Source organism: Trichogramma pretiosum, unplaced genomic scaffold (genome assembly GCF_000599845.2).
Source record: "Trichogramma pretiosum strain Unisexual culture from Peru unplaced genomic scaffold, Tpre_2.0 scaffold69, whole genome shotgun sequence".
NCBI lineage: Eukaryota > Metazoa > Arthropoda > Insecta > Hymenoptera > Trichogrammatidae > Trichogramma > Trichogramma pretiosum.
The window spans coordinates 833,241-858,895 of record NW_019641608.1 but is presented as its reverse complement, the minus strand read 5'-3'; the positions used below and the strand labels follow the sequence as shown (position 1 = coordinate 858,895).

At 30.6% G+C, this 25,655-nt stretch overlaps 4 protein-coding genes across 8 annotated transcripts; 1 reads left to right on the top strand and 3 right to left on the bottom strand.

The window, feature by feature from the left end:
- The first annotated feature begins 835 nt into the window (after nucleotides 1–835).
- On the top strand, nucleotides 836–13,252 carry LOC106648669 (cullin-2). Of its 4 annotated transcripts, XM_014365742.1 has the most exons (9): nucleotides 836–905; nucleotides 986–1,177; nucleotides 4,838–4,999; nucleotides 5,493–5,991; nucleotides 6,754–6,933; nucleotides 10,168–10,386; nucleotides 10,460–10,630; nucleotides 11,918–12,853; nucleotides 13,066–13,252. In XM_014365742.1, the coding sequence occupies exons 3-9, from the start codon at nucleotides 4,881–4,883 to the stop codon at nucleotides 13,195–13,197; spliced, it is 2,256 nt and encodes a 751-aa protein (XP_014221228.1). In that variant the 5' UTR covers nucleotides 836–905; nucleotides 986–1,177; nucleotides 4,838–4,880; the 3' UTR covers nucleotides 13,198–13,252. The 4 variants fall into 4 exon arrangements, with proteins under 4 accessions (XP_014221228.1, XP_014221227.1, XP_014221229.1 ...); XM_014365741.2 differs by having other exon boundaries at nucleotides 842–1,177; XM_014365743.2 differs by lacking the exon at nucleotides 986–1,177 and having other exon boundaries at nucleotides 886–905.
- A 737-nt stretch (nucleotides 13,253–13,989) lies between these two features.
- On the bottom strand, nucleotides 13,990–16,379 carry LOC106648671 (serine hydrolase-like protein). 2 transcript variants are annotated; one of them, XM_014365745.2, is made up of 2 exons: nucleotides 16,155–16,379; nucleotides 13,990–15,094 (listed from the first exon to the last, which is right to left on the bottom strand). In XM_014365745.2, the coding sequence occupies exon 2, from the start codon at nucleotides 15,079–15,081 to the stop codon at nucleotides 14,206–14,208; it is 876 nt and encodes a 291-aa protein (XP_014221231.1). In that variant the 5' UTR covers nucleotides 15,082–15,094; nucleotides 16,155–16,379; the 3' UTR covers nucleotides 13,990–14,205. The 2 variants fall into 2 exon arrangements, with proteins under 2 accessions (XP_014221231.1, XP_023314234.1); XM_023458466.1 differs by lacking the exon at nucleotides 16,155–16,379 and adding an exon at nucleotides 16,009–16,104.
- Nucleotides 16,380–17,069: 690 nt separating this feature from the next.
- On the bottom strand, nucleotides 17,070–18,630 carry LOC106648553 (very-long-chain (3R)-3-hydroxyacyl-CoA dehydratase hpo-8). Its single transcript, XM_014365509.2, has 5 exons — nucleotides 18,304–18,630; nucleotides 18,116–18,236; nucleotides 17,817–18,052; nucleotides 17,542–17,723; nucleotides 17,070–17,450 (listed from the first exon to the last, which is right to left on the bottom strand). Exons 1-5 carry the CDS (start codon nucleotides 18,393–18,395, stop codon nucleotides 17,365–17,367), a joined length of 717 nt encoding a protein of 238 aa, XP_014220995.1. The 5' UTR covers nucleotides 18,396–18,630; the 3' UTR covers nucleotides 17,070–17,364.
- Nucleotides 18,631–19,653: 1,023 nt separating this feature from the next.
- On the bottom strand, nucleotides 19,654–25,549 carry LOC106648520 (DNA mismatch repair protein Msh6-like). Its single transcript, XM_014365457.2, has 19 exons — nucleotides 24,979–25,549; nucleotides 24,351–24,725; nucleotides 24,164–24,285; nucleotides 23,802–24,107; nucleotides 23,599–23,733; nucleotides 23,393–23,540; nucleotides 22,924–23,327; nucleotides 22,775–22,859; nucleotides 22,509–22,699; nucleotides 22,335–22,432; nucleotides 22,118–22,273; nucleotides 21,889–22,046; nucleotides 21,732–21,820; nucleotides 21,369–21,662; nucleotides 21,081–21,299; nucleotides 20,833–21,012; nucleotides 20,579–20,756; nucleotides 20,353–20,504; nucleotides 19,654–20,274 (listed from the first exon to the last, which is right to left on the bottom strand). Exons 1-19 carry the CDS (start codon nucleotides 25,097–25,099, stop codon nucleotides 19,993–19,995), a joined length of 3,693 nt encoding a protein of 1,230 aa, XP_014220943.1. The 5' UTR covers nucleotides 25,100–25,549; the 3' UTR covers nucleotides 19,654–19,992.
- Nucleotides 25,550–25,655: the final 106 nt, after the last annotated feature.

Here is a 25,655-nt window from a genome sequence, read left to right as displayed (position 1 = left end):
TAGATCGGAAGATCAGGAAATTTCCCATCGCATAGACATTTTCTAGAGAGGCGTTTTTTGATTTTAGCGAGATGTAGCGAGAGAAAGAAGAAAAAACGTGGTTTTTTCGTGTCCGGCTGCCCGCGCGCGCCACTAATCACGCAAAATGTTGGGAGAGTTGACGTGAAATGCCACTTATATATGTTCCAGTTCCTGTTCCACTAAAAAACTGCAGGATAATGGAAGTAGTTCGAATGATGCTAAATAGAAAACACAGGATGGTTTAAATTAGTCCTTAGATAACCAGGATGAACCAAACGGAGAAAGGTCATTGATCTACAATTATTTGACACACATTTTGGTCAAATAATATAAACCTTTGATAAATTTTTTTAAGAAAAATGTTTACTGAAACGTTGGTCCTATGAGAGTTGATATAAAATATAGTAAATCAATAATTAACTTTGTATGCATTTCTGCGGCGTTGGAAAAGTAATGGAAGAATGGTTTGGTCAATTGAACCATGTGGTTTTGCCTAATTCTCAACCTCTATTTTAGCCGATGAATCAGATAGAAATTAAAGAGAAAAATTTATTAAAAATGCTGGATTAAAAAAAAACTTTCAACATATGAAATGATGATGTAAAACTTAATATTTTTATTATAAACAATTTTATAATATTTTCCACTTTTATTGGGACTCTCAAACTTCTTGAAGCATAACGTTTTTCGGAGTAAAAAATTTTGATCTATCATTGTAACGCTTTGATTATTACGGTTATACCGGCGTATCTACAATAACATTCAACGTAGGGATGTGCTGTTAACGCATCAACGCAACCATGCAGTTACAAATATAATATCCTGTAATACTCAGTTTGATTGATCTATTTATAAACATACAGTGTATAAAGAATTAAAACACGGTAAACTGAGATAAGAAAAGCATTTTAATTATATGTCAGAGATTAATATTTAATTTTATTTTATAATCTCACCATACTAGTATACATTTAAAGCACATTTATCGAAATAGCATTTCGTATTGAAAATGGACTAACCTTGCTGAATAATAATCGCTTAATGTAACATAAAAATCGACTTACGAAATTCAGTTCAATTGAAATGGAATCCTGCTTCAGATTTTTTATTTGATTCATTCATATTAGGATTTCCCAAAAAAAATTATGAAAAGAAGGTACGTGAAATTATAAAAATTAATACATGAATGTCCTAAATTAAAAAAACTCACATTTGCTACATTTGTTTTTCAAACGACTGTAACTGGCATGTGTCATTAAAATGTCAATAGGTATTATCAAAGTTTATTATTCTTTCACAACTTACTCTAAAAAATATGTTATACATTTATATGAATGAAATATTAGATTTTTGCTTGAGTAATATCAGGTTATGACATAGTTTTTAAGATAAATGAAAGCAATAAGTATATGAATTATCCAAAGAATAATAATAATTGTTTCTACTATCTTTATTTTTTATTTTTGTGTCAATGAAACCAGACTAATAGCAAGGTAATGTCTTTACCATTATTAGTAATTTTTCTAATAAATTATTCCAAAAATACCACGCAAATGATCTTGTTATTGCATATCAAATGTGTATATTCTTCCTTTTAAATAGATCATCCCTGTATAATCATAAACTATAAAGTATTTAATGGATAAACTTTATTTGACTTTGTGGAAGTAAAAGATGTTTTTAATATAATTTATAGTTCAAATATTTTTGACTTATACTAAGTAATCAATATAGTAACAATCATTTAAATGTTATATATTCAATTATTTTTAAAGCTATGATGCTATTATTTACGTTCAAAATTTTACATTGTAGATATACAATGACGTTCCTTGTAAATTGTAGATAGTTGGATGGAAATAATTTGAAGTTTTCATTTTTAATGAATCATTTTATGATAAATTAAATATATCTACCGCTCTTTAAAATTGATAATAGAAAAAATAACTATTAAGTAAAACATCACTGTTAAAATGAATTACTTTAAATCAAAAGTAGTTATAGTGAATATTAACTAATATTGATGTAACTAAGTAAGATATAATTTAGTGTCATTATTAGTAAATGTGGATCTAATAATTTTATAAAAACTTCAAAATCACTTATATTAACTTGCTTCTTTTTTGTAAATTTTTTGTATTTTGATAAGTACAGTACTGATAATAGTGAAATTATTGAAATAAAGTGTTTGAAATTGAATTTGTTATAAATTCCATAAAATATATTACAGAATATACTATAGAGTATTCTATATTATAACTTGTTAAAATATATACTATAAAAATGCAATAGTAAAAGAATAACAAATTGCTTACATTATACTGATACAGTTAATTGCACTCAGGCAGATAATCCTTTTTTACAATTATCTTAAGTTTGATAAATGTTTATTATACCTTACAGTAATTATACTCAAACCAATTGTAAGTACACACATGATAGTAAAAAGTTTAAAAACAATAAATTATTGAATGCAAAAATGTTCTTTATAATGAATGAATTTTAATTTAGTCTTTTTTTTTTTTTTTTTAATTTTAAAAGTAGCCATTGTCAAGCGAAAAACATTTAACATTTCATTATTTATGAAAACTTTTTATTGACCTTTCAGACGTATCTTACAGATTATTGTAGTTTACAATAAAATAAATCACACAAAAATTTAAATTGTACAAATTAAGTCTTTTATAATTTGTTATTTTGGTAAATTATTTGGATAAAGCCATTTCTGCTATGAAACTTTGTTTTTTATGTTTCCCCAGTTAAGTGATTCCTTTTAATTAAATTCATTAATACTTATCATCCAAGTGATTTTAGAAAAAAATACAATAAAAAGGTGCTGAGCACTTTAAAGGTTTGTTTCAATAGTAGAGAGAAGCATAAAACATGGAATTTACTAAAATTTAATTTAGACATTAATGGGTAAAAAATTCACAAAGCTTCCTTTCGTATCAACGATTACTTCATTTATTTTTACATTTTCTGTATGATTGATAATGATTGTATCTACTCATCATTACATGATTATAATATTATAAAAAAAATATTGAAAAAGGAATTTTTAGTGGATTTTTTCATAAAATAGATAAGTACACTGACCTGTTCAAATCAAATATATATCAAATCACAGATTTTTCTAATATATCAGAATTGAAAATGTTTGCATCTTATTGTATAAAGTTATATCTCTAGATCCAAAAAATCTCCGGTATGGTAAGCGCTGTGGGATTTGGTCGAGGAAACGAGAAGGTATGAGACTACTGGGTAATCTGTTCGTCGTTACTCAACCGAAGTATGCACGCTGCCAAAAAGAACTTAAATCGCGTTGGCTTATCCACCTTTATTTCTATAGCAATTTTAAGATAGTCTTTATGCACACCGGGTCAAATGGTGCAGCTATGAACGCGCTTTAATTCCGCTCTTATAATCGCACACACAATCAACCAGTTACGAGTCATCTCAATCACAAACTCATTACATACCCAGTGCCTAAAACCATTCGCTTTAAAGCTTAGGATCGACCTCGTCGTCATTTACTCAAAATTGTCGTCGTTTCCTCTCGTTCTGACTACTCTGGTCCATAGCTTAGCTAGGGATCAACCCTCTGTTTTCGTGGCTCAAGATAAACTGGCTCTGGCATTTCGGACTCATCCGACGATTTTAAATCCTCCGAAAATACTAACTGTCGCACGAGTCGATGACTTTGCTAAAACGCCACTCCTGAGTTTTTTCAACCCAGTCGGTTCTCAACATCTGCGCCGAGTCTCGGTGTGCTAGCATCCACGCGCTTACCACTTTACTCACGCTCTTACGTTGCTTTTCAGCGTGTTAAAGCAAAAACCAATGCATAAGAGCCTATACCACGCACACATGTCTTTTGCGCACGCTTCCCACGAAAATCAACACTTTTATATTCAAATTAGCACATAAACGTACTCTTGTAACGGAACTCTTCGTAGAAAACGTGATATTACGATATAAGGATAATGAGTTACACTTTACGAGTCCAGCCAGAGTCCTATTAGCCGTGCCATAAAGTGTTACTAAATAGGGTTGTAAAAAATTTAATTAAAAAATATCCATAAATCACGAATCACCGGATCCTGCCGTCGGAATGGATTGTCCTGTTCTGCGTTGCTGCCCCAACACAAGTAGAATTGGCTATTCTTGATCCTCTTATTGTTTCATCTGTTAACTTTTCCCTTTTTTATAAGATCGAAAGACTCTACAACACTAACTGTCTGTCTCGGCAGCGGTGTAGCTAGGATAGCTCTCCTCTAATATGTTACTGCTCCAAATGATATGCAGAGAAGAAGAAAAATAATTTTCTAAATCAAGGCTTATTTGAATGGCCCCATAGCTTTTCTATCCTTTCACTTTTACGATAATTCACGCATACCTAGTATTTATATTATGCGATCGAGGTATTTATGACCCCAGATATGTTCTTTTTTTGAGTATTTGATTCGATCTTCCAGATTGAGACCATTAATAAACGTATCATGATGTGGTCAGAAATCCTTTTGATTTCTGAATTAAAATAGCTTTAACTCATGAAATCAAATTGATTCGTTAATGACACAGAATTTCAATAAAAAATTGACAAACCTGAGTGTTACTTATGACATGAGTATCGTGTCTAATTTTATAGCACTCTGCTAAATTTATATTTCTGCCAGCGTTTCCAAGGTGTAAGTGGCACTTTTTTGCACTGTGGAGTGAAGTTATTACACAAACGTAGCGAGTTACAATTCATTTATTATTAGACGAGTATGTCATATCCTTAAATAAAATGGAGTATCGCTCTTTCACTTTGCAGATTCAGAATAAATTGACAAGTGTAATTGGATCCGCAACTCATAATGTCTCTGAAGCCGAAAGTTGTTGATTTCAATGAAACTTGGAACGTCTTACAACAAACCATTAGAGGTGTTCTAACTTTGGCAGATATTCCTAGGGCAACGTGGAACGATAGATTCAGGTAACAGTTTTTACTACTCTGATTTACAATGAACTTTTAATATTTTAAATTAGTAAAACTACAAAAATAATCATGATTATTTATCAACCAATCAATGATTTGCTAGTCTATTCTATAATCACAGGCCCAATTATTTTGAAATTTGCTCGTTTGTAGAGCATCTAAAGTCATCGATAGATTAATAAAGATAAAAAATGCGAAAACGTTTAGTTTACAGGCGATGTAGTACACTTTAATTTAATTTTTTTTACAATTATTAGAATCTCTTGATTATATGAAAGAGAAATAACAAAACTAAATGGTTTTGTTTAGGATGCTAAAAAAATTGCGTCAAAATAAAAAATAATCCAGTTTTATGGAAATATTTTTGTCAATATGATTGCTTTCGTATTTTTCTTTATTTGTATAAAAAATTTCATAACTCTGAGTATTAATGTTACAAAATTTAATTAATTTAATAGTGATAAAATATGTTAAAATGTTAAATTTCCAGTGACGTTTATTCATTGTGCGTTGCATATCCTGAACCGCTTGCTGATCGCTTATATAATGAAACTGAAAAATTTCTCAATGAACATGTTACCAGTTTATTAAAAAATGTAAATGCAAAAGGAGAAAAATGCTTACTTCAAGCTTACCATTCAGCTTGGAGCGAGTACTCTCAAGGCCTGAACTATTTACATCAGTTATACCTTTATTTAAATCAACAACATATCAAAAAGGCAAAACTCAGTGAAGCTGAAATTATTTACGGACCAAACTCAGTGTTGGCCTATCAAAATCCGGATCAAAAAGAAATAGGAGAACTTGGACTGTTTATTTGGAAAATAAAAATGATCGAGTCTTTAAAAACTTCTCTTGTCGCAATTCTACTTGAAGAAATTCATGCTGATAGATTAGGAGAGGCTCAAATAAGTACGACAGATGTTATTTGTGGTGTTATTGATAGCTTTGTAAGAGTTGAAGAGTACAAAACGAAAGGACAATTAGATGTGAGTGCAGAAATCTACTTTTATCCATTTTTTTCTTCTTGAATATCCTTTAATAAAGTATTTGAAAACCACAAGAATTATTTATAATTAAATTTGGGACAACTTTATTTGTTTTTTATTCTTTTTTCTGGCGTTTTTTTTATTCAAAAAGCGCTGGTCGTAATATCAAAAGCAAACGATTTGAGATAATAATTAACATTTTTTCAGAACATTAATGGTTCTGATTGGAACTTCGGGTGACCGTACCCTTTGTTGTGCCCTTAACTCGCCCTGCTCTAACGCTCGAGCTTCCTTTTTTCAATTTTAGATTTGTTTGTTTGTTTGTTTTTTTTTTTTTTTTTTGACATATCAATCATAAAACTATTCGTCGCGGTGACTTGAGGGTCCAACCATCTCGCTTAAGGTCGCGACCAAAAAAAGTTTACATCACCTTTTCTGCAGCTCAAATAGTTCGCTTTAAATATCAAGTCACGTACGTGGGTTTTAGAAAAACATAAAACAACAAAAAACGGAAAAAAGTTCAAAGACTAAAGTATACAAAAAGGCTGACCTGAAACAACTCTATCATAATGGAAAGTCAAAATTTTTTAATTTAAAAAAGTTGATGAAAAAAACGAAAATCCTATACAAAAATAAATTAACATTTTTTTCGATTTTAAGCCCTCACTGAGCCCTTATGCTTAATAATTCTTAATTTTTCTCACTCATTGCAACTTATTATTTGCTTTACATTAACGTTATAAATCAATTTATTTTTCATAGTTTTATCAAGAAATTTTTGAAACTCAGTTTCTAAACCAAAGTGGAGACTTTTACTCAAGAGAGGCTTCAGAATTATTACAACAATCTAATGTTACCCGCTACATGGAACGAGTTACATGGCGGCTAAGTCAAGAGGAATTAAGGGCGCATAAATTTCTTCATGTAACGTCAGTTTCCAAAGTCAGTAAAATATTCTTTGTACATATTCATAGGATTAACTAACAAGGAGACCACCCCAGCTCCGGGTCATGGATTTGCTCCAAAATATTTTTAAGGTCTCCTGGTACCCAATACTGAAGCTCCCTGTGCTTAGTTTGATCTCATGGGCCTTAGGGCCCATTTTTTAGAGGATTTTCCACATTATAAAAAAATCTTTGTTATTTTCTATATCGATATAGAAGTACATAAGAGTGGTAGATGGTCCCTAAAATTCTGAAAAAATTCAAGCGGATTCTTTGAATAATTTTAAAACTTTTGATCGTTGCATTTTTTCGTTTAAGGACTCTCTATACACACTCAGTCGGTAACGCTAGGCTACCATTCTATTTATGCTAAATTTGCAAAATTGGAAATGTTATTCGTAAATAATCGAGTTGACGCACATTTCTAATACACTCATTAACATTGTGATCGAGTTTTATCCAATTCCATGCATTATTAAAGGAGAAAAACGAAAACTACGAATAATCATAACCTATTAAATAACATTGTTCATGATTATTTTTAGGTTATGATTATTCGTAGTTTTCGTTTTTCTCCTTGAATAATGCATGGAATTGGATAAAACTCGATCACAATGTTAATGAGTGTATTAGAAATGTGCGTCAAATCGATTATTTGCGAATAACTTTTCCAATTTTTCAGACTGAACATAAATATAACTAGGTAGCTGGTGTTACCGACTGAGCATTTCACACCGTGTATAGGGGACCGTTAAGTACTAATATATCGATATAGAAAATAACAACGATTTTTTTATAATGTAAAAAATTTTCTAAAAAATGAGATCAAACTAAAGCTTCAGTATTAGGTACCAGGAGACCCCAAATCCATGACCCGGAGCTTGAGTGGTCTCCTTGTAAGTGATTAATATCGTAAAATCTTTGCAACTTTTAAGTTTCCGAAAAAAGATAGAAAAAACTCTAGGTTACAGTGAGTCAAATGTTCGATGCCCTATAAGGAAGTAATGTACGCACTGCTATAATTAACACGGCTAGAATATCGTACCGATTTTCTTTGTTGCTTTTAGGAAACCCTACTAAAATTTCCAGTTAGAAAAAAATCGAGTTCGTTTATGAATTGTCAGACTTTTTCTCTAAACCCAAAAGTTTCAAAGAAACAATATTCGTTTACTTTATGAAAAACTGTTCATAATTTCTTCGGAGAATTAATTTAAAAATTCTCGATCATTCTTGATATTGTTTATTTCATGAGATTTTTATGGAAATACTGCAAAAAAATACTAAATTATTATCCTTTAATTCATTCATATATAATGCAATAAATTCGTATAATTAAAGCATATAGACGAGTATAACATCTATGGATGGTGCCAACGGGTTACCGACATAATCTCCACGCGACACAATCTCCGCTAGAAAAAAATCAGAAACACACTAACACGCATCCCAAAACACGCGTTTCCCAAACACACTAATACACATACCGGATACACTAGCACGCATCCCAACACACTTATACACATCCCAAACACTCTAATACGCATACCGAACACACACTAGCACGTATCCCAACACACTTATACACATACCAAACACACTAACACGCATCCCAAAACACGCCCAAATATGACGGAATTTACAGTCATTTTTATAGAATATTTGTAAATACGCGAAGCACAAGAATATTACATATTCTAAACATCTAACAAGTAGAAAAATATAAAATAAAATTCGGTAGAGATTTTGACACCGGAGATTTGGTCGCCAGAAATTTTGTCGCGCTCCCGGTGCCAAAACTCTAACACTCTTGTTTCAAAATTCCGTCATGGCAAAAAACAATTTTTATTTTAGCTGTATCTAGCGATGTAATTGTCGCGTGTAAAAATTGGGAACTAGTTCTCATAACTGAGTACCAAATTTTCAAAATAGTTATCCAAGCTCCTTAATATTAAGTCTCGATTTTCATTCTTAGTTGGTGAGAAGCTATAAACGTAGCGAAGTAAGGGTCGCTCGTGTGAATAAGGTATGTGTCAATAATAACAATAGTATACAGGCTAAGAGGCATTTTTCTACTAGGCTGTATTTGTTTTCTAACCATTTCAGAATTAAAGACGAACCGGTGTACATTCAAGTAAAATGTTAAGATCTGAGTTAGCCTAATAGTTCTTTTCTCAATACTTGTTTGGCCTTAGTGAATTTGAATGTCCAAATATAAATTTTCCGCGAACATGAAAAATTTCTCTTTCATGTCATAATTTTCTAATAGTTTAGAAAAATTTTTGCATGTTTTTCAATACTCTCGGGTTTTCATAGGCAGTTGGAATTGAAGTCAAATTAATTGCCAATTGCAATTATTGGAGATAAAAGTTCGGGTATATCTCGATTTGATTTTCGGTTTTGTGTATTACTCTATCGAAACAAGCCTATAAAGTCCTTGAATCACTATAGAGTATATTTTTTTTTAAAAATTGGCCGATTTTCATCAAAAAGCTCTTTCATATTTCTTTATTTTCGTTTTTTTTTTACTCTCGAAAGCTAGAGTTATTTTAGTAAAATTCGAGAACGGTTCTGACATGGGAACAATAAATTTTTCAGTCATTCGATTTCACTGAGAATCGGTTGAATATACATTTGGAAACTATTTGTAAGAATTATTAAAGAATAGTAAAAATATAATTCGTAATTTACAAAACATTGCACACTGTTTTTCAACATTTATATTGCAATTAATGAATTAGTATAGATCAACAACTCAAACATAAGAGTTTCGTATGTTAAGCACAGACGTCTTAAATTAAAATCCCAGATTTTCATCCATTTGGTTAGTCACTACTCATTTTCACTTGAAAATTATCCTAAAACAATTTTCAAATAATTTGTTCAATAGGCTCTTTGACAGAAGATCTTTTTATTGCCCATTATGGAAGGTTTCGTTTTGTATCCTATTAACTAGAGAAACTCCACGATTACGTTTTACAGGAAATATTCTTAATAACTTGTTAATAGACCCGACCACAAAAACCTAGAGTCTAGTTTCGGTCAATTTTTCAGAATTATTTTACATCGTGAGGATCTTTTCTGCTGACTCACAATTGTCAGTATATGTTTCTAGTGCATTATTCGTGCGTAATTTTATCTTTTGTTATATGGAACGACTATTTTTCAGATTTTTCTAAAATCGTAATGTTCATTTATGAAAATTATATACTAACTTTCTCATAATAAATTTCAGGTAAAACATTGTTGCGAGGAAAAAATGGTTGCAGCTCACGTTGAATGGTTACATACAGAAGTGGACGATATGATTAAAAACGAGCGTAGGAAAGATCTATCTCTTATCTATACTTTGCTAAAACCGCTTCCTTCTGGATTGATACATTTAGTCGATAAATTAGCTGACCACATAGCTGATGAAGGAATAAAAGTAATCGGATTACTTAATGGTGATAATGTTAGTAGTATAATATTGATATAAATAAGTTATAATTATTTCCATTCCTTAAATTTCTACAATATACTTTTAGATTCATGTGCAATTCATTGAAAATATGTTAGATGTACATACGAAGTATATGGAAATGATCAAAGACTTATTTAAGGGTGATCAAACATTTGTTGGGGCTCTAGACAAGGCATGTTCAACTGTTGTAAATCACCGAGTATCTCCTCGGCAACCTACGCGAGCTCCTGAGTTGGTATGTTTTGATTCAGAAATGAATGTTTTTTATCATGGGAAAGATATTCTAATATTTATTCACTTGCTATTCTGAATATTATTAAAAAGTAGCGCATTAAAAAATGTTGGGTTAATTAAAATTAAATCACACGGAAATTCTAACAATGAGTTTCATGTTTTTTGACTTTCTAAAAATGGTTCACCTTTTTTTTCAAATCCAACATAGCTTACTCTATGGCACAGCAGACATAATTACACCTGCACGTGAATTAAATTACCCGAGGAACACAAGCTCATAGGGAGTGTGTCCTTTATAGCCATAACATTGGCGCGAGATTTTACAGTGCTCTAACATAATAATTGCAACTTTACCGCTAGTTTTCCCTTGAGCTATAAAGTTTACGCTAATGCTTTATGCAGAGTGCGGAATAATTATGGCAACTTCTGGAAATTTAGCAGAATAAGCAGAGGGGAAAAATTAAAATATCATATCTGACGTATTTTTTGACGGGGGTACGAATAGTGACTTTGAAATCGACTTTGAACATGAAATTAACGCTACAGATATTTTCAATTATTTATAAAAGATTTGAAAAGATTAGACAATTTTACGTTCGGATATACCTTTGCTTTTTTTAGAAGACATTTTTCAGTTGATACGGTTACAAAAAAAACTATAGTTGTTAAAATTTTTGTAAAAATAAAAAAAAATTCAATTGTTCAAGTAGTTAAAGTATGCAAAGGCAAACTCGAACGTAATAATTTCCACCCTCTTAAAATTTTCTTTAATAAATAGGGGTTTCTCTATGAAAAATCGATTTGTTTTGCTGTAACTTGGAGGCTGTTTAACGTCAAATCCAAAGTCACCATTAGATTCCTACTCTTTGTGAGACTAAATACCTACGATTATAGCGTAGTCCGTACGGATCGATGGAGGGACACTCATTTTGCATGACTTGATCTCCCGTACCCAACGCGCGTAAAGAATGATTAAAAATTATTACGGTAGTGTCAGGCTGTACCTCAATCTAGGATCTGCGTTATTAAATAAAAAATTAGGGAACAACACAAATTATTAACGCTATTATTCACTTATCACAAAGAAGGTAAAATTTATTCAAGTAAAATTATAAAATCAAAAACTTGTTAACGTTTCGCTGCTTCGTACGTAGCCTCATCAGAACTGAACTATAAGTTCACATATTTGTTTAAATTAATCGGTAACAATTGCATAAAGAAGTTTCACTTCATTCATTAATGACCAAATTGCATGCACATCAATCATATGATTTTATTTTGATTTCAGCTGGCCAAGTACTGTGATTCTTTGCTGAAGAAATCATCTAAAGTAGCATCAGAAAGTGAAGTGGAAGAAAAATTAGCACGATCAATCACTATATTTAAATACGTAGATGATAAAGATGTTTTTCAAAAATTTTACGCTCGAATGTTAGCCAAACGATTAATTCATCAGCAATCTCAATCTATGGATACTGAAGAAATAATGATAGATAAACTTAAACAGGCGTGTGGTTATGAATTTACAAATAAATTGCATCGTATGTTTACTGATATGACCGTTTCAGCTGATTTAAATACAAAATTTGTTGCGTACTTACGAGAAAATAAAACCGGAAACGATTTAGGCATTGGTTTTATGGTGTATGTGCTACAAGCTGGAGCTTGGCCTTTAGGTCTTCCGCCATCCCCTGGTCTTTTTCATGTACCGCAACAACTTGAAAAATCTGTGCAAGCATTTGAACAATTTTATCACGCGCAATTTAGCGGTAGAAAACTGACTTGGCTACATCATCTTTGTCAAGGAGAATTAAAATTAAATTATTTAAAGAAACCTTACTTAGTAACAGTTCAAACATACCAGATGGCTTTATTACTTTTATTCGAACAATCTAATACCATTTCTTGTAAGGAAGCAGCCTCGTCGTTACACTTATCACATGATCAACTCGTAAAACACGCTGCTTCTTTAATAGAAAGTAAAATTTTGAAAAAATCTCCCGAAACTGATTTACAAGAAGACTCAACTTTGATATTAAATACGAATTACTACAATAAAAGAACTAAATTTCGTATAACAGGAGCACTGCAGCGTGATTCTCCTCAAGAAGCTGAAGCAACACATCGTAGTGTAGATGATGATCGAAAATTATATTTACAAGCTGCAATAGTGCGAATAATGAAAAGTCGTAAAATTTTAAAACATAATCAACTTGTTCAAGAGGTAAGACTTATTTTCTGTTACATATCTTTGAGCAAATTTTGAAAAGTATTTAAAGGACTTGAACTATAAAACATTAATAAAGTATTTATACAAAGCTTGAAGCATGTGGAATTTTGAATTTATCGAATTAAATTAATTGATTAAAAATTTAATTTAATTTAATTTAATTTTGAATTAAAAATTTTCTTACAAAAAATTCATTCCAATTTCAGGTTCTTGGACAATCGAAAGTTTCATTCGCACCATCAATCTCAATTATAAAAAAGTGTATTGAAAACTTGATTGACAAACAATACATCGAACGCACATCTTCAAGTGCAGATGAATACGCATATGTTGCGTGAAACGTCTATTTGATAAACTAAATATTGTTATAAATAAAAAATTTTCGCATAGTTATATGCTGTACGTTCTTATTAGTTTATAATCACCTTATGAGATGGGAAATCACTTTACTAATAATTTAATTTTTTATTATCAAGTTTCAAGTCTTTTCGAAAATTTTGACAAATTTATTTTGTTATTAGAAAAAGTTGAGTTACTCTGAAGCATAACAATGCGACGCCAAAGCTTTAATAGCTCATGTTTCTGTTTCCTTTGCGTACGGCTTTTTTCTAGACAATTTTAAAGACCAAGTTATTTTCAGTTCGTATGCTGGTTTCACTAATCGATTCCATTTATTGCTTTTTTTAGTAAAGTTTGTGATCTCAGACTGAGCCCAAGAAGACAAAATACTAGGCAATTCATACACTGAGGTAAGTCTCTTTTCTGACGAGGGTGTTGGGTGAAAATTTTTTTTGATATTTTGATGAGTTAAGACTTTACGAAAATGATCTCAATCAGTGAGTGTCTAAGGCGATGCGTTAAATTAAATCCGCGAGAAGTCAGATGCACCGCAAGCTGTTCTCTGTGTTTTTAGTAATATCTATATTTGGGGCAAAGCTAATTAAGGCAATATGCCATTGAAAATCTATGTCATATAATTTTTGTTAAGGACATTTAGCGGCTTTTCTGGTGAGTTAGAAATTCAGAAATTTTGCTCAATAATGGATGCGGATTTAATTCTTGATATATTGCCTCACAAGGTCCAAGTTTTTGTTATTGTCACTAAAATCTACCGAAATAACTGGCCAACATTATTTCAAAAACTCTGGTTTATTTTATCGAATTTCCAAAAACATGTGTACTCTTAAAACCAAATGTAATCCACCGTTCGCTTCATGCGAATAATAATTACATAATAAATACATGAACATAAACACATAGCCTTAATTCGAAAGATCGAATGAAATTTACCAATTTGTAACAGTTTCTTTTTATTAATAACACAGCTAACAGTTAAATTGCTATCTTTATAATTTGCTAGTAAGACAAAAAAATGTTACAATTTTATCCACTAGGTTTTCAGGTTGATTATTGTGTACATCATGATTACCACATACAAACTCAATTTTTATGTTACTCAAATGTTTCAAAGCATCTTTTAATGTACTATTGTATCGAAATCGATCAATTGTTGCAAAAGACATTATCAATAATGTATCGGTATTCAAATTCTGAAGTAATTTTAAAATTTGGTTCAAGTCAAACATTGGTATAACGTATGACTTTAAGCGTAAATCACGATTATATTTAAATTTGGAGCCAATTTGTGTTACAGCTCGGGGAAAAAGAGCTTCAGCGGCGCTTTTGTTTAAATTTGAACTCCTTTTGTACATGAGACTATGCATAATCTCTTGTTTAGTAAATAGTTTTTCTGGCTTATCGATTGTACTTTCAATTACTTTAGCATTTATTGTTCTTAATCGAGGAATAAGTTTTGTAATTGGTACTATTGGAGTATTCAGACCTTCTATTAAAACCATTTTTTTTATTTGCGAAGGATATAAAATACTGTAAAATGCTCCAAGCTGACCACCAAAACTGTGTCCTACATAATAAAAATGTTCCCATTTAAAATATTCTACGATGTATCTAATTGTTAAAACATAATTAAAAAAATCCAATAGTAATCCGGAAGAAAAATGTGAAGAAAGTCCATGACCCGGGAGATCAACAGCAATGTAGTAATAATCATCTGGCAATTTGGCTATTAGTCTATCAAAAGCTCCAGCATTATCCAAAATACCATGAATACAAAGTACAGGATAGCTAGATGATTGTCCATGCGTTTTCGCTGCTACGTGACCCCATGGCGTAGTTATTGTTAACTCTTTAATTTTCTTCATTTTTATGGTAACTCTGAAAACCGTTTAAAGCTTTAAATATATACTTTTTTTTAAATGTTGAAGTTACTTCCTATATTATAACTTGATATCATTTAACATTTACATAAATTATTATTTACATAAATAAACGCGAAGGTCCGGTCGTTTTACAAGAGGAGGTAATAATTTTGAAGTATAATTTTGTAAGAATAATAATGAAGAATAAAACTGCGTGGGACTGATATAGGACTAAAATATCGTGTCTAAAAAGCTCTGAGGTTCGAAATTAAACATTAAAAAAAAAGTTGAAAATTTAAAAAAAAAAACGATTACACATAAATTTAATAACAATTTTCATAATTAATAATAAATCGAGTAATGAAAAATTGCTCATTATCTGTAAATTTTTAGATCAGTACAGATTACTTTTTTGTAGAATAAGAATTATTTGTAGCGTCAAATGGCTCTACGGCGAGCAAGTGGATATGGGCTTTGCTTTCTATGATGAGTGTTGCTGTTTAAACCCTAGCTCACATTATTTGAATACTACAGTATTCAAAGAAACAAAGTGAATTATAATCAAGCATGTAAATACAGTGATTTAATTCTTATAGATGTAAGATATCGACATGTAAACGCTTAAAGAAGGTAAAAACACACAAATATAATTTAAAAACGAGTTTAGGGCGCTTTAGATAAATTTCCTATTTTGGGTGTCAACAAGGATGTCCTTTTTAAATTTATTTCAGTTGTCTAGTTTAATTCATCGTTCTAATAAATTTATTATTACCAACAAAATTATGACGAATTGAATCCTCCGCCTTTTCTAATGCACAATAAAACATTTTCTTTAAAGCCGGAAAACATTGTTCAGCGTAAAATAACGATTTAAAAAAACATTTTGTTTTGAATTGAAGAATTTTTCAATCTGCTAATTTCTAGACGTACCATATATTTTTTTACGATGTATAAAATTCTTCATAATTCATTTAGTAACGGTAAACCTCAAGTAAATTCGTCTGTCATTCTCTTTGTCGATATAGGTACGAGATCTTAACTAATTTTTTATGGAAAGTCTTAACATCAGAACTTACTTATTGTCGTATATCAGATCTAGAATCGAATCGTATGTCTATTATTTTCACCTAAATTCACTACTCTTGTTGTTCTTGTTGCACGTCATTTTTGCGTGGATCGAATCTATATGCTAATCGAAGAATACTTATAATACTCAGCAAGATGCACTGGTACAGCTGAGTCTGCAGAATTATACACATTAAACACACACACACACACACGCACACAATAATCAAAAAGCACTAAGCAGACGGCCCGCGGTCTCGTGACCACTGCTCAGAATTCTCAGATTGAGTTATTTAAATGCGTGTACACGACCATCTCTTTGATCCTGCATATTAAAAAAATATTAACTTTTCCTACCTTTCTAATTTATATGTACTAAAATCCTCAAATGATACTGACTGATGTTATAAAAACGTTTGTATTTACGATGAGGCACTATTCTCATTGATATTGTTTTCCTATGGAGAAAGATTATTATGCATTTATCAATTAAATATTCAATTTAAATTTTTTGTAAGGTTGTCAATTCTAAAAAATGATCAATTTTAAAAAAGCTATATAGTTAAAACCCACTTCCCTCTATAATATACATTTAGGCTTTGGCAAATAGAAGTGACTTTTAATAAAAATTACAAAGTTTTTTCTTATATCTTAGGCATTAACTCATGAAATTAGACATAGATATTTAGAATGTACTTAATTTACCGGATATACAATATTAAAAATATAATTGATAGCTCATTTAAAAATATCAGAGAAATACACTACAGTTGATATTTGAAAAATCTGTAAAATTTGCATGAAAGTCATTAAATTTTAAGGTATTTTAGAAGTTTAAAAATTGTTTTTTTTTTATTTACACAGAACTTTTTTTATTTAAATAATATATATAAATATAAATTATTGAAAAAAAAGGAGAACAAAACTTGAAGATTTTTTGTTTTTATTTTTCAAACAAAAAGTTACAAAGTATAAACTATTACCTTAATCCCAATGTTGGATTATAATTACTAAAATATTATTAAAAACTTAAAAATAACAATAGTATAGATGATTTATATAAACATTTCCTTTTAGAACCAGTTAGTTCCAAGACAAACTATGTACAATAACATAGGGCAAGATAATAATTCATTCAATGCAAGAAACTTACAAAAATTCTAATATACTCATTATCCCAGTTTGAAGTTTGTACTCATGATATTGTAACATTATTTTGTTTCAATTAACTTTTTTAGAAATTTTTTCATTTGTTCCTAAAGCCTTTTTCCTCTGAGAAAACATGTGCAAGTAGAGTTGAGGGAAAACTAAAATAAAGGGCAGCAATAAAGTGTAAATTAATTTATAATAATTAGCAATAACATTATTTACTCATTGAATTTACTGTTGAATACTCACGTGGAATGTATAAAAGCATGACTATGATGAGGAAGTAATGATAACTGAATGTAAAGTTCCAAGTGTTAGGAAGAGTATAACTATAGGCTTTTTGGTTTAGATTTGTGTACTTTGTTGCTGCATAAAAGCACAGAAGCTCTCCAGTTACTCCAATAGGATAGAGTACAATAAATGTTGTGTATCTGAAACATATTATATTATATTAAAATTGCAGATGACACAGTAGGATTTATATAGTCAAATAATATCTGTGATATATCAAATATGTAGTTTACCTTAACCAAACAAGAAAATGGGGAACATGCCCAACAAGATTTGCAAAATAATATCCATATCGGATTATTTCAGTTATAGACCAGGCGAATAAGGCTAATGGCAGTCCTGGAGATGCAGCAGCATATGTAACAGGAGTCGCAATAATAACACCACAAACAACCATGACTCTACTCAAAACTTGAAATGTTGTAACAACTGGATTTGATTTTACTAATCCAAATACTGCATGTATGATCTAAAAAATATAAACATTTAATTAAAATTACCAATAAAATTTTAGAATGTAATAGATTCATACTTCTAAAGCAGCAGCATTTTGAAAAATGATAACTGATATGTACACATTATTCCACAAAGTGTTCTTCTCATGCTCATTTTTATAATAAAAATTAACTAATTGATATAAGATGTATGACCAACTGTAATAAAATGATTCAATAATAATTACTGTTGAGAATGAATTGAAAAACATTAGTACTATCTTACCCAACAACTTGCAAAAAATTGTAGGCCAACAGATAGATTTTTACTAATAAACTATTTTTCTTCTCTACTTTTCCTGCTTTATTGTTAGCCATGATTAATAATGGAGAGTAATTTTAGCAAGTAAGCTTTCACAATTCACATCGACAATATCTAAATCCACCGCAATTTCACTGCAACGTATGATGCCGCGAATGACTTGCCAGTTCTCCGGCTTACAAGTTCATTTAAATTTTCTGTAAACTTTCGAATTTATGTTAAGGCTTTTGATATATACATATGTATGAATAGCTAAGTCTGTAGTGTCATCACTACTGCTCGACAGTCGAGTCGACGGCCCGCGGCAAAGCACGAATTGCCAACAATACGATGCAGTATGGAGTGGACACACGAAGCCGGCGCAAACTGTAATTCGTTATCGTATGCATAATTAATTCGTCACAAATCGCCCCCTGCGCGTCTCCACAATAATGATTTGTTATAAATTGTATAAATACCTTAAACTGCTGCAATAACACTTGAAAAATCCTATGTTTTTTTAATTACAAGTTGATCGGCAATCGAATTCCCATTGTTAAGTAAAACTATACCTCCCATAATATATCTCTGAATAAAGTTTTAGTTACGTAAATATCATACATTTCAGAATAGAATGTCAATATCGCGTCTAATCATGATTTACACAATATTCTTAAACAAAAACTTGAAATCTGTAAAGATGTTAATTATTGCAAGTTAAAATTGGAAAAAACTAATTCATCGGTTTCATATAACAGAAATGTTATTAACTGAAAGAAAGAATATTCTGTAGAATTTTGTTTTTTTAAATGTCTACTTTTATTAAATTTAGATGACTATTTAATTCAGTCGAAAGTTTACGATAAGTTTTATTTATTACAATCTGATAAAGGTGTAATTATTCAAATGTCAAAAATCCAATTGAGTTCTGATATTTAAAAAAAAATTTATTGAACAAATTTAAAAATTTAATATTTGAACCCCATCTCTCACTTGTTGGACATCTGTAATTGCTGTTGCTTGCCAATCTTGATTCACTACTTCACAATTCTTTTTTAGCTATTTAGTAGTGCAATATTCAAAGTAAGTTGAGAATTCAATCGTATGATTATGAGCCTTTACAGTTTCTAGGTGTCCTGCAATATCCCACAACTGAAACGCTGATTTTTAGTTTATATTTAATTACTGTGAAAATTATCATCTTTACTGTAATTGTTAAACATTTGCGCAATACATTTTAATACATTTGACCCAGAGTGTCTGTCAATCGATCATTTATACCCTATAAAATATTAAAAAGAACCAAAGGAACAATAAATGCATGTACAACGCGTATTCCAGAATATTTCATTTTATTTTTGCACAAATTAGGACATTTTGCATTTGTAGACAAATAATACATACGCACAGTGCGAAACTTAAAATTTAATGCATTTAACGCGCAGTTTTTACGTGTTTGAGTATTTAATCCGATATAATTATACAGTATAATCTGTGCATACATGATCAATTGAGTTATATACAACAACTAATAATAACAGAGAAAATGACAGACTCATGAAGACTACTATCATAAATTTTATTCATGATCAATATTTCGAAGAAAATAAAAATGACAACAAAAACACATTTACATTAATTTAAAAGTGTAAACGACGACATAGATGACACAATTCAGCATTTGGACAAAATTTGAATACCCTTATGAATTAAAGGTTTAAATGCAGTTTTATCAGACAATTTACACAGTGCTGTAAATGCATGCCGAAGATTTACTTCAGCTTCCAACTTTGATGCAAGCTTATGAGCTCGGTTGATAATATTCGCAGGTACTCCAGCTAATCGAGCAGCATTAAAACCATACGATTTTGGACTACTACCTTCTGTTAATTTATAAAGGAACGTAACATTTAATTCACAAGCTTGATCTTCGTTTTCATTTTCTACAATGCAAGCCTAAAAAATAAATTAGAAGAATATTATATATCATATCATATCTATAAAATGAAATTAAAGATGAAGAAAAAACTTTACCATATGAGCAAGAGAAACATTATTGTTTGCTCTATAATCTTCTACGAGAGAGTGATAATGAGTGGAAAAAAGAGTTCTGCAATTTGTTTTAGTTAGAGCCTCTACAACTGATGCAGCAATTGCCGTTCCATCATAAGTGGATGTACCACGACCTGGTTAAAAATTAAACACATTTCTTAAAACATGCATTATTATAAAAGTTACATTAATTGTGACCTTTACTAACCCAATTCATCTAATAAAACTAATGAGTACTTCGTGGCATGTTTTAGAATAACAGCAGTTTCTTTCAACTCGACTAAGAATGTACTTTGTCCTGACATTATATCATCATTAGCTCCAAGACGAGTAAATATCCTATCTACTAAAGTTAATTTACATTCTGCTGCTGGCACATAACAACCCTACAAATAAAGAAAAAAATCAATTTAGTTTTTCTGGTACATCTGGGAACAAAAACAATTTGAAAGAGGTACATACAATTTGAGCCATCACTGTTATTAGACCAACTTGGCGCATTAAAGTAGATTTACCACCCATATTGGGCCCAGTTAAAATTATTAAAGAAGCAACTCCATCAGTTGACATTAGAGTATCATTTGAAATATAGTTGTCAAGACTAATGCAAGGATGCCTTCCATCCCTAATTTCAATGAGAGACTTGAACATAAAATAACATGAATTTTCGTCTCCATAATGATATAAGAAATAATTTTAGCTTGACTTACTCCTTTATTATCTGTATCGTCATATATCTCTGGAATACAGGTATCATTAGATCGAGCATATTCTGCCAAAGAAATTAAACAATCTAGTACTGCTATGTTATGAACTGCTTTGCTCCATTCATGATAATGTTTGCTAAATTTTCCAAATATTCTTCTATTGATATCTCTGAGTGCCACATCTTGTAATTCTTCAGCTTGTATTTTTCTTTCCAGCAGTTCCTTAAATTGAAACATCATCAATTAATATTTTGAAAAACAATTCGACCATTATTTCAAACTATGAAAAACCTCTGCTTCTGTTGTGTAAAATCGAATTTTTCCTTTTTTAGCATCCATGACTTTATATCTTTCAGTATCAGCTTCCTTGAATAGACTTTCAGCTATTTCAATTTGATATCTTTTACCCTCAGATCCAACAAGTTTTACTGAACCTTTAAAGTAAATTTTTTGTGCCTCTACGTAATCATCTACTTCTTTGTCAATTTGATCAAATATTTTTACAGTAGCATCGTAATCTTTATCAACTCCTTTTTTTGGAATTATTATGCCACTTTCAAGAGCTTCATCGTGATCAAAAGAATCCTGAAATCATGAATACTTGTAAAGCATTTGATATGAGTACTTTTTCTCATTATATTTTTATTTACTGACTTTGAAATGCTTTAAAAGTTCCCTGTAATCAGGAAAATCACCAGCCGGCTGGAAATGAGTACATTCTTGAATCAAGCGATCATTGAACTCTGAAATTCAAATATCATAATGCATAATTTAACAACCAGGGAATTAGATTCGAATATTAAAAACTTACTAGTAAACAAATCAGTTATAAGCAGAATTTTTTCAAATTCAGAGAGAACTTCAATAAATTCCTTTATAGCTTTTTTGGTATAATGTTGAGTTTCACAAAGTATAGCTCGTCCATCTGGATGATTTTTTTTTATAGCTGCATTTCCTTGAACGTGAATCCTAACAATTCATAAAATTCAATTAGTTTAGTTTAAAAAAAAGTTGAATAATTTAAAATAATTTAACCATACTTGCTCAAAAGACGCTCAAGATCAGATAATTCACTTAACATGCTACGAGCGGTTTTAATAACGTCCAAATTATCCAGTAATTGTCCAATGGCATTTTGTCGTTTTTTAATCACTAATTTTTGACAGGAGGGCTTACAAATCCATTCTTTCAATAATCTGTTGATAAATTACTTCAAAAGTACAGATAAATTTGACATTTATTGTTATGTATGATTACCTTTTTCCAAATGGAGTACAACAAGTATCTAAGGTGTCTATTAATGATCCATCATTGCCCAGAATCCTCAAATTATTTATAGTCATGGCATCCAATACCTAGAAAATATAAAATGAGAAAATGTCATTATTCAAGTTGAAGTTTGTTTGAAAGATAATAAAACAAGCTATTTACCATATTTTGAGCAAATCTAGTTTCTGTTGATTTAGAATCACAGGTAAAATCTGGAGGAATGTAAGAATGAAAATTTCGCTGTGACAATACTTGATAATCTAATTTATAACGACGAAGTAAATATACGCAGCCTCCTAGAGCATTCAAAGCCAATTCTTTACCTTCACTAACCACAGCCTTTTCAGAATTATCTTGAAAAGAAAAAAAGAAGATTCATTAGTGTTTGAATAGTAAGTAATTAAAAATAAAAGGATTGGTTTAAATACCTTCAATAATAAAAGATTTTAGACCATCTGGCCATGAAAAACTTGAATCTTCATCATTTTTGAAATATTCTTCCTCTTGAAGACACTGTAATAGTTTATTATATTAACAATGAAATGAGTACTTGAATATAATTAAATGTTGGAAATACCTTCAAAACCATTGGAGGAGTCCAAAACTGATTTTCTTTCAATAAACCTTCTTTTAAAACATTTGGTGCTAAATGTTCCAATATTTTAAGAGTGGCCGATGATAAATTCCCACGTTCAAAAACAATTTGAGCTGGTGGACTGTGAGCAAGCAATGTTAGTAATCTAGAGTTACACTGATCATCTTGAAATTGACCTAGATAAAAGTGTCCAATAGAAGCATCAACAAAACAAACACCATATTGTATAGTTGAATTTCTTTGATCTTTTTTCTCATATAATGATAAAAGAAAAGAAGCTGCTGGATTTCTAGTTGGTTCATCTAACTGAGTAAAAACTCTAGTTCCTTTTGTACTGATTTGACATATTTCTCGTCTTACAACTTTATCAACTTTCTTTGTATTCACTAAAATCAAACTTATTTTATTACAAGACTATAAAAGAAAAAAAATTATAAGAAAATAAATTTACAAATTTTCATTTCATTTGCTACCCTTGCATTCATAGCTTCTGAAGTTTCTGTTTGTTCAATTCTTGCAACTTTATATCCTTGTTCAATAAGACCACCAGCAAAACGACAGTAAGCTTTTTCAGGAAATCCTGCTTGAGCTATGTCTTTCTGTAAAAAATGGCAAAATAGTTACTGTGGGTTTCAATATCAAAAGTCGATTTCTCACCTTATGTATTGCTAAGCCAACAGCATTTACAGCAGTAACTGCATCCATATGATACAATTCATAAAACTTGCCCCATTTGAAACATAACAGAGTGTCCAGATGTTCAGATTTAAGAGACCACCACTGACGCATTGTCTAGAAATGTTGTATGTGATTAGTATCATATTACATTAATGAAATATTTAATAATTAGAATGTTATACAGCAGTTTGTTTGTTGAAAAATTCCTCTGGGACATATAAAGTTTTTGGATCATATTCAGGATGATCTGGTCTTCGTTTATTTTTGTCCATTATATGATCAGTTTGTAAAAACTCCCAAGTCAAATGAGGCCAGGTTATTGAGCTGGCAGATTTTTCTACCACAGTTTCTGGAATAGGTAAATCTTTAGATTTTGCAGTTGTGACTTTTGCTGTTTTGCTCCTTAGAGATTTAGTTGCACATGCTTTTTTGGGTTTATGAGAACTTGATTTGGCATTAGATGTTTTGTTCTTTGATACTTTTTTTGTCTACAAATCAAATATAAATGAGATATTGAAATTATTCAAATTATTGAGCCACTTACGGGTAAATTATCTTCTTCCGATTCATTGTTGTCACTGAAATCGCTCTCTGACATTTCTTCAAGTGAGCTCTCAGATTCCACTGCAAAATTGTCATCTGATTCTTCATCTGAGAGATCTGAATCTAAAACAAATTATTGATGCATGATGAAGGAAATAAATGAATTTATCAGTTAACTTGTTTCTTACCAGGTTTATATTCATCCTCGGATCCATCGCTGCATTCAAAATCTGGAATAATTAATCTTCTCTTTTTAATAGGGTTGGATTTTGCAGGCTCCACTTTTTCTGCATTTTCATAGTCTTCACTCTTATCTCCTTCAGAATCTTGACGAGTTCTTTTTTTATTTTGATTAATGATATTTTCTTTCCCTTTAGTTTTATTAGTTTTACTTTTACCCGGGCAATTAGCTCTTTCCAAAGTATCAGTTTTTGTCTTTTTATTTGATCCTTTGGCTGTTTTTTTGACTTGTTCTTTGGAAGTTTTATCAATGTCTGTTTTTAATTCTCTTGTTTTATTTTTTATTCCATTTTTTGCAACAATTCGAGGTTTTTTAATCACTTCTGAAATTATTGAACATTATGATATAACAATTCAAAATTATCTTCAACATTTATTAATTCAGTCAGTTTGTGCAGGGAAAAACTTGAAATGGAAATTACGTGTTTATACATATTTTACATCAATCTAAACCAGAATTAGTATTTTTACTGTAATACCTCGCTTAAAACGACTGAACGATCTAGACAGCGATCGGTCTATGTAATTGAAGTATGAAGATACGATATATTGAAATAAATTCATGAATTACGGTACCATTTATTTCTTCCTTCGTTTTAGAAGTTTCGGAGAGAGGTTTCGAAGATGCTCTGGTGATTCTTTTACCTCGCGATGGAATTTCATCTTTCATGACAGAAGTAGAAGCTTTCCTTGGCATTTTCACAGGTAATCAATGATAGTTTGTAATTCTATTTTTGATAAGACACCTGATTCTGAATAAAAAAAGTGAATTGCAAAAGTACTTTTTGCAGAGCAACGTGCGAACTGCTTATGCAATTACAACATAACCAACCCCAATAAAAAAAAACCCGCGCAAAAAATTCGCCGACGTTACAGCGCCCAGAACTCAAGAAGGACAGATGCGCGAGGATTCGAGTAAAATCCATAGTCTAGTTATCATTCATCAAGCAACACGGATTATTCTGAGTTCTCATTACAGGGGATAGCAGAAATGAGTACCTTCAATCTGTAAATAAAATGGACATGCATATTAGAGAAGATAAACAATTGAACAGAGGTTTTTTAGATTTTCAACACAAGTTACAGTGCACGATGTCAAAATATAAACAAATAATCGATAGAAAAAGTATCTACTACGAAAACCGATTGTTTTTAAATGAAATCGCTGTTCAACGTTTGAATACCCGCGCTAATGCGCTATGATGCACTCGCAGGTTCAGTGCAAGTGCATGTAGAAATGTTATTATCATCGT

Excerpts from the sequence above, each read along its gene's own strand:
- LOC106648669 (XM_014365742.1), top strand. The coding sequence starts at position 4,881 with ATGTCTCTGAAGCCGAAAGTTGTTGATTTCAATGAAACTTGGAACGTC. Across the intron at positions 5,992-6,753 it reads AAACGAAAGGACAATTAGAT|TTTTATCAAGAAATTTTTGA; the intron begins GTGAGTGCAGAA and ends TATTTTTCATAG. Across the intron at positions 6,934-10,167 it reads ATGTAACGTCAGTTTCCAAA|GTAAAACATTGTTGCGAGGA; the intron begins GTCAGTAAAATA and ends AATAAATTTCAG.
- LOC106648553 (XM_014365509.2), bottom strand. The coding sequence starts at position 18,395 with ATGGCTAACAATAAAGCAGGAAAAGTAGAGAAGAAAAATAGTTTATTA. Across the intron at positions 18,237-18,303 it reads AATTTTTTGCAAGTTGTTGG|TTGGTCATACATCTTATATC; the intron begins GTAAGATAGTAC and ends ATTTTATTACAG. Across the intron at positions 18,053-18,115 it reads AAAATGCTGCTGCTTTAGAA|ATCATACATGCAGTATTTGG; the intron begins GTATGAATCTAT and ends TATATTTTTTAG.
- LOC106648520 (XM_014365457.2), bottom strand. The coding sequence starts at position 25,099 with ATGCCAAGGAAAGCTTCTACTTCTGTCATGAAAGATGAAATTCCATCG. Across the intron at positions 21,300-21,368 it reads TTTACACAACAGAAGCAGAG|GAACTGCTGGAAAGAAAAAT; the intron begins GTTTTTCATAGT and ends TTTCAATTTAAG. Across the intron at positions 20,757-20,832 it reads TAACAGTGATGGCTCAAATT|GGTTGTTATGTGCCAGCAGC; the intron begins GTATGTACCTCT and ends CTTTATTTGTAG.
- LOC106648671 (XM_014365745.2), bottom strand. The coding sequence starts at position 15,081 with ATGAAGAAAATTAAAGAGTTAACAATAACTACGCCATGGGGTCACGTA.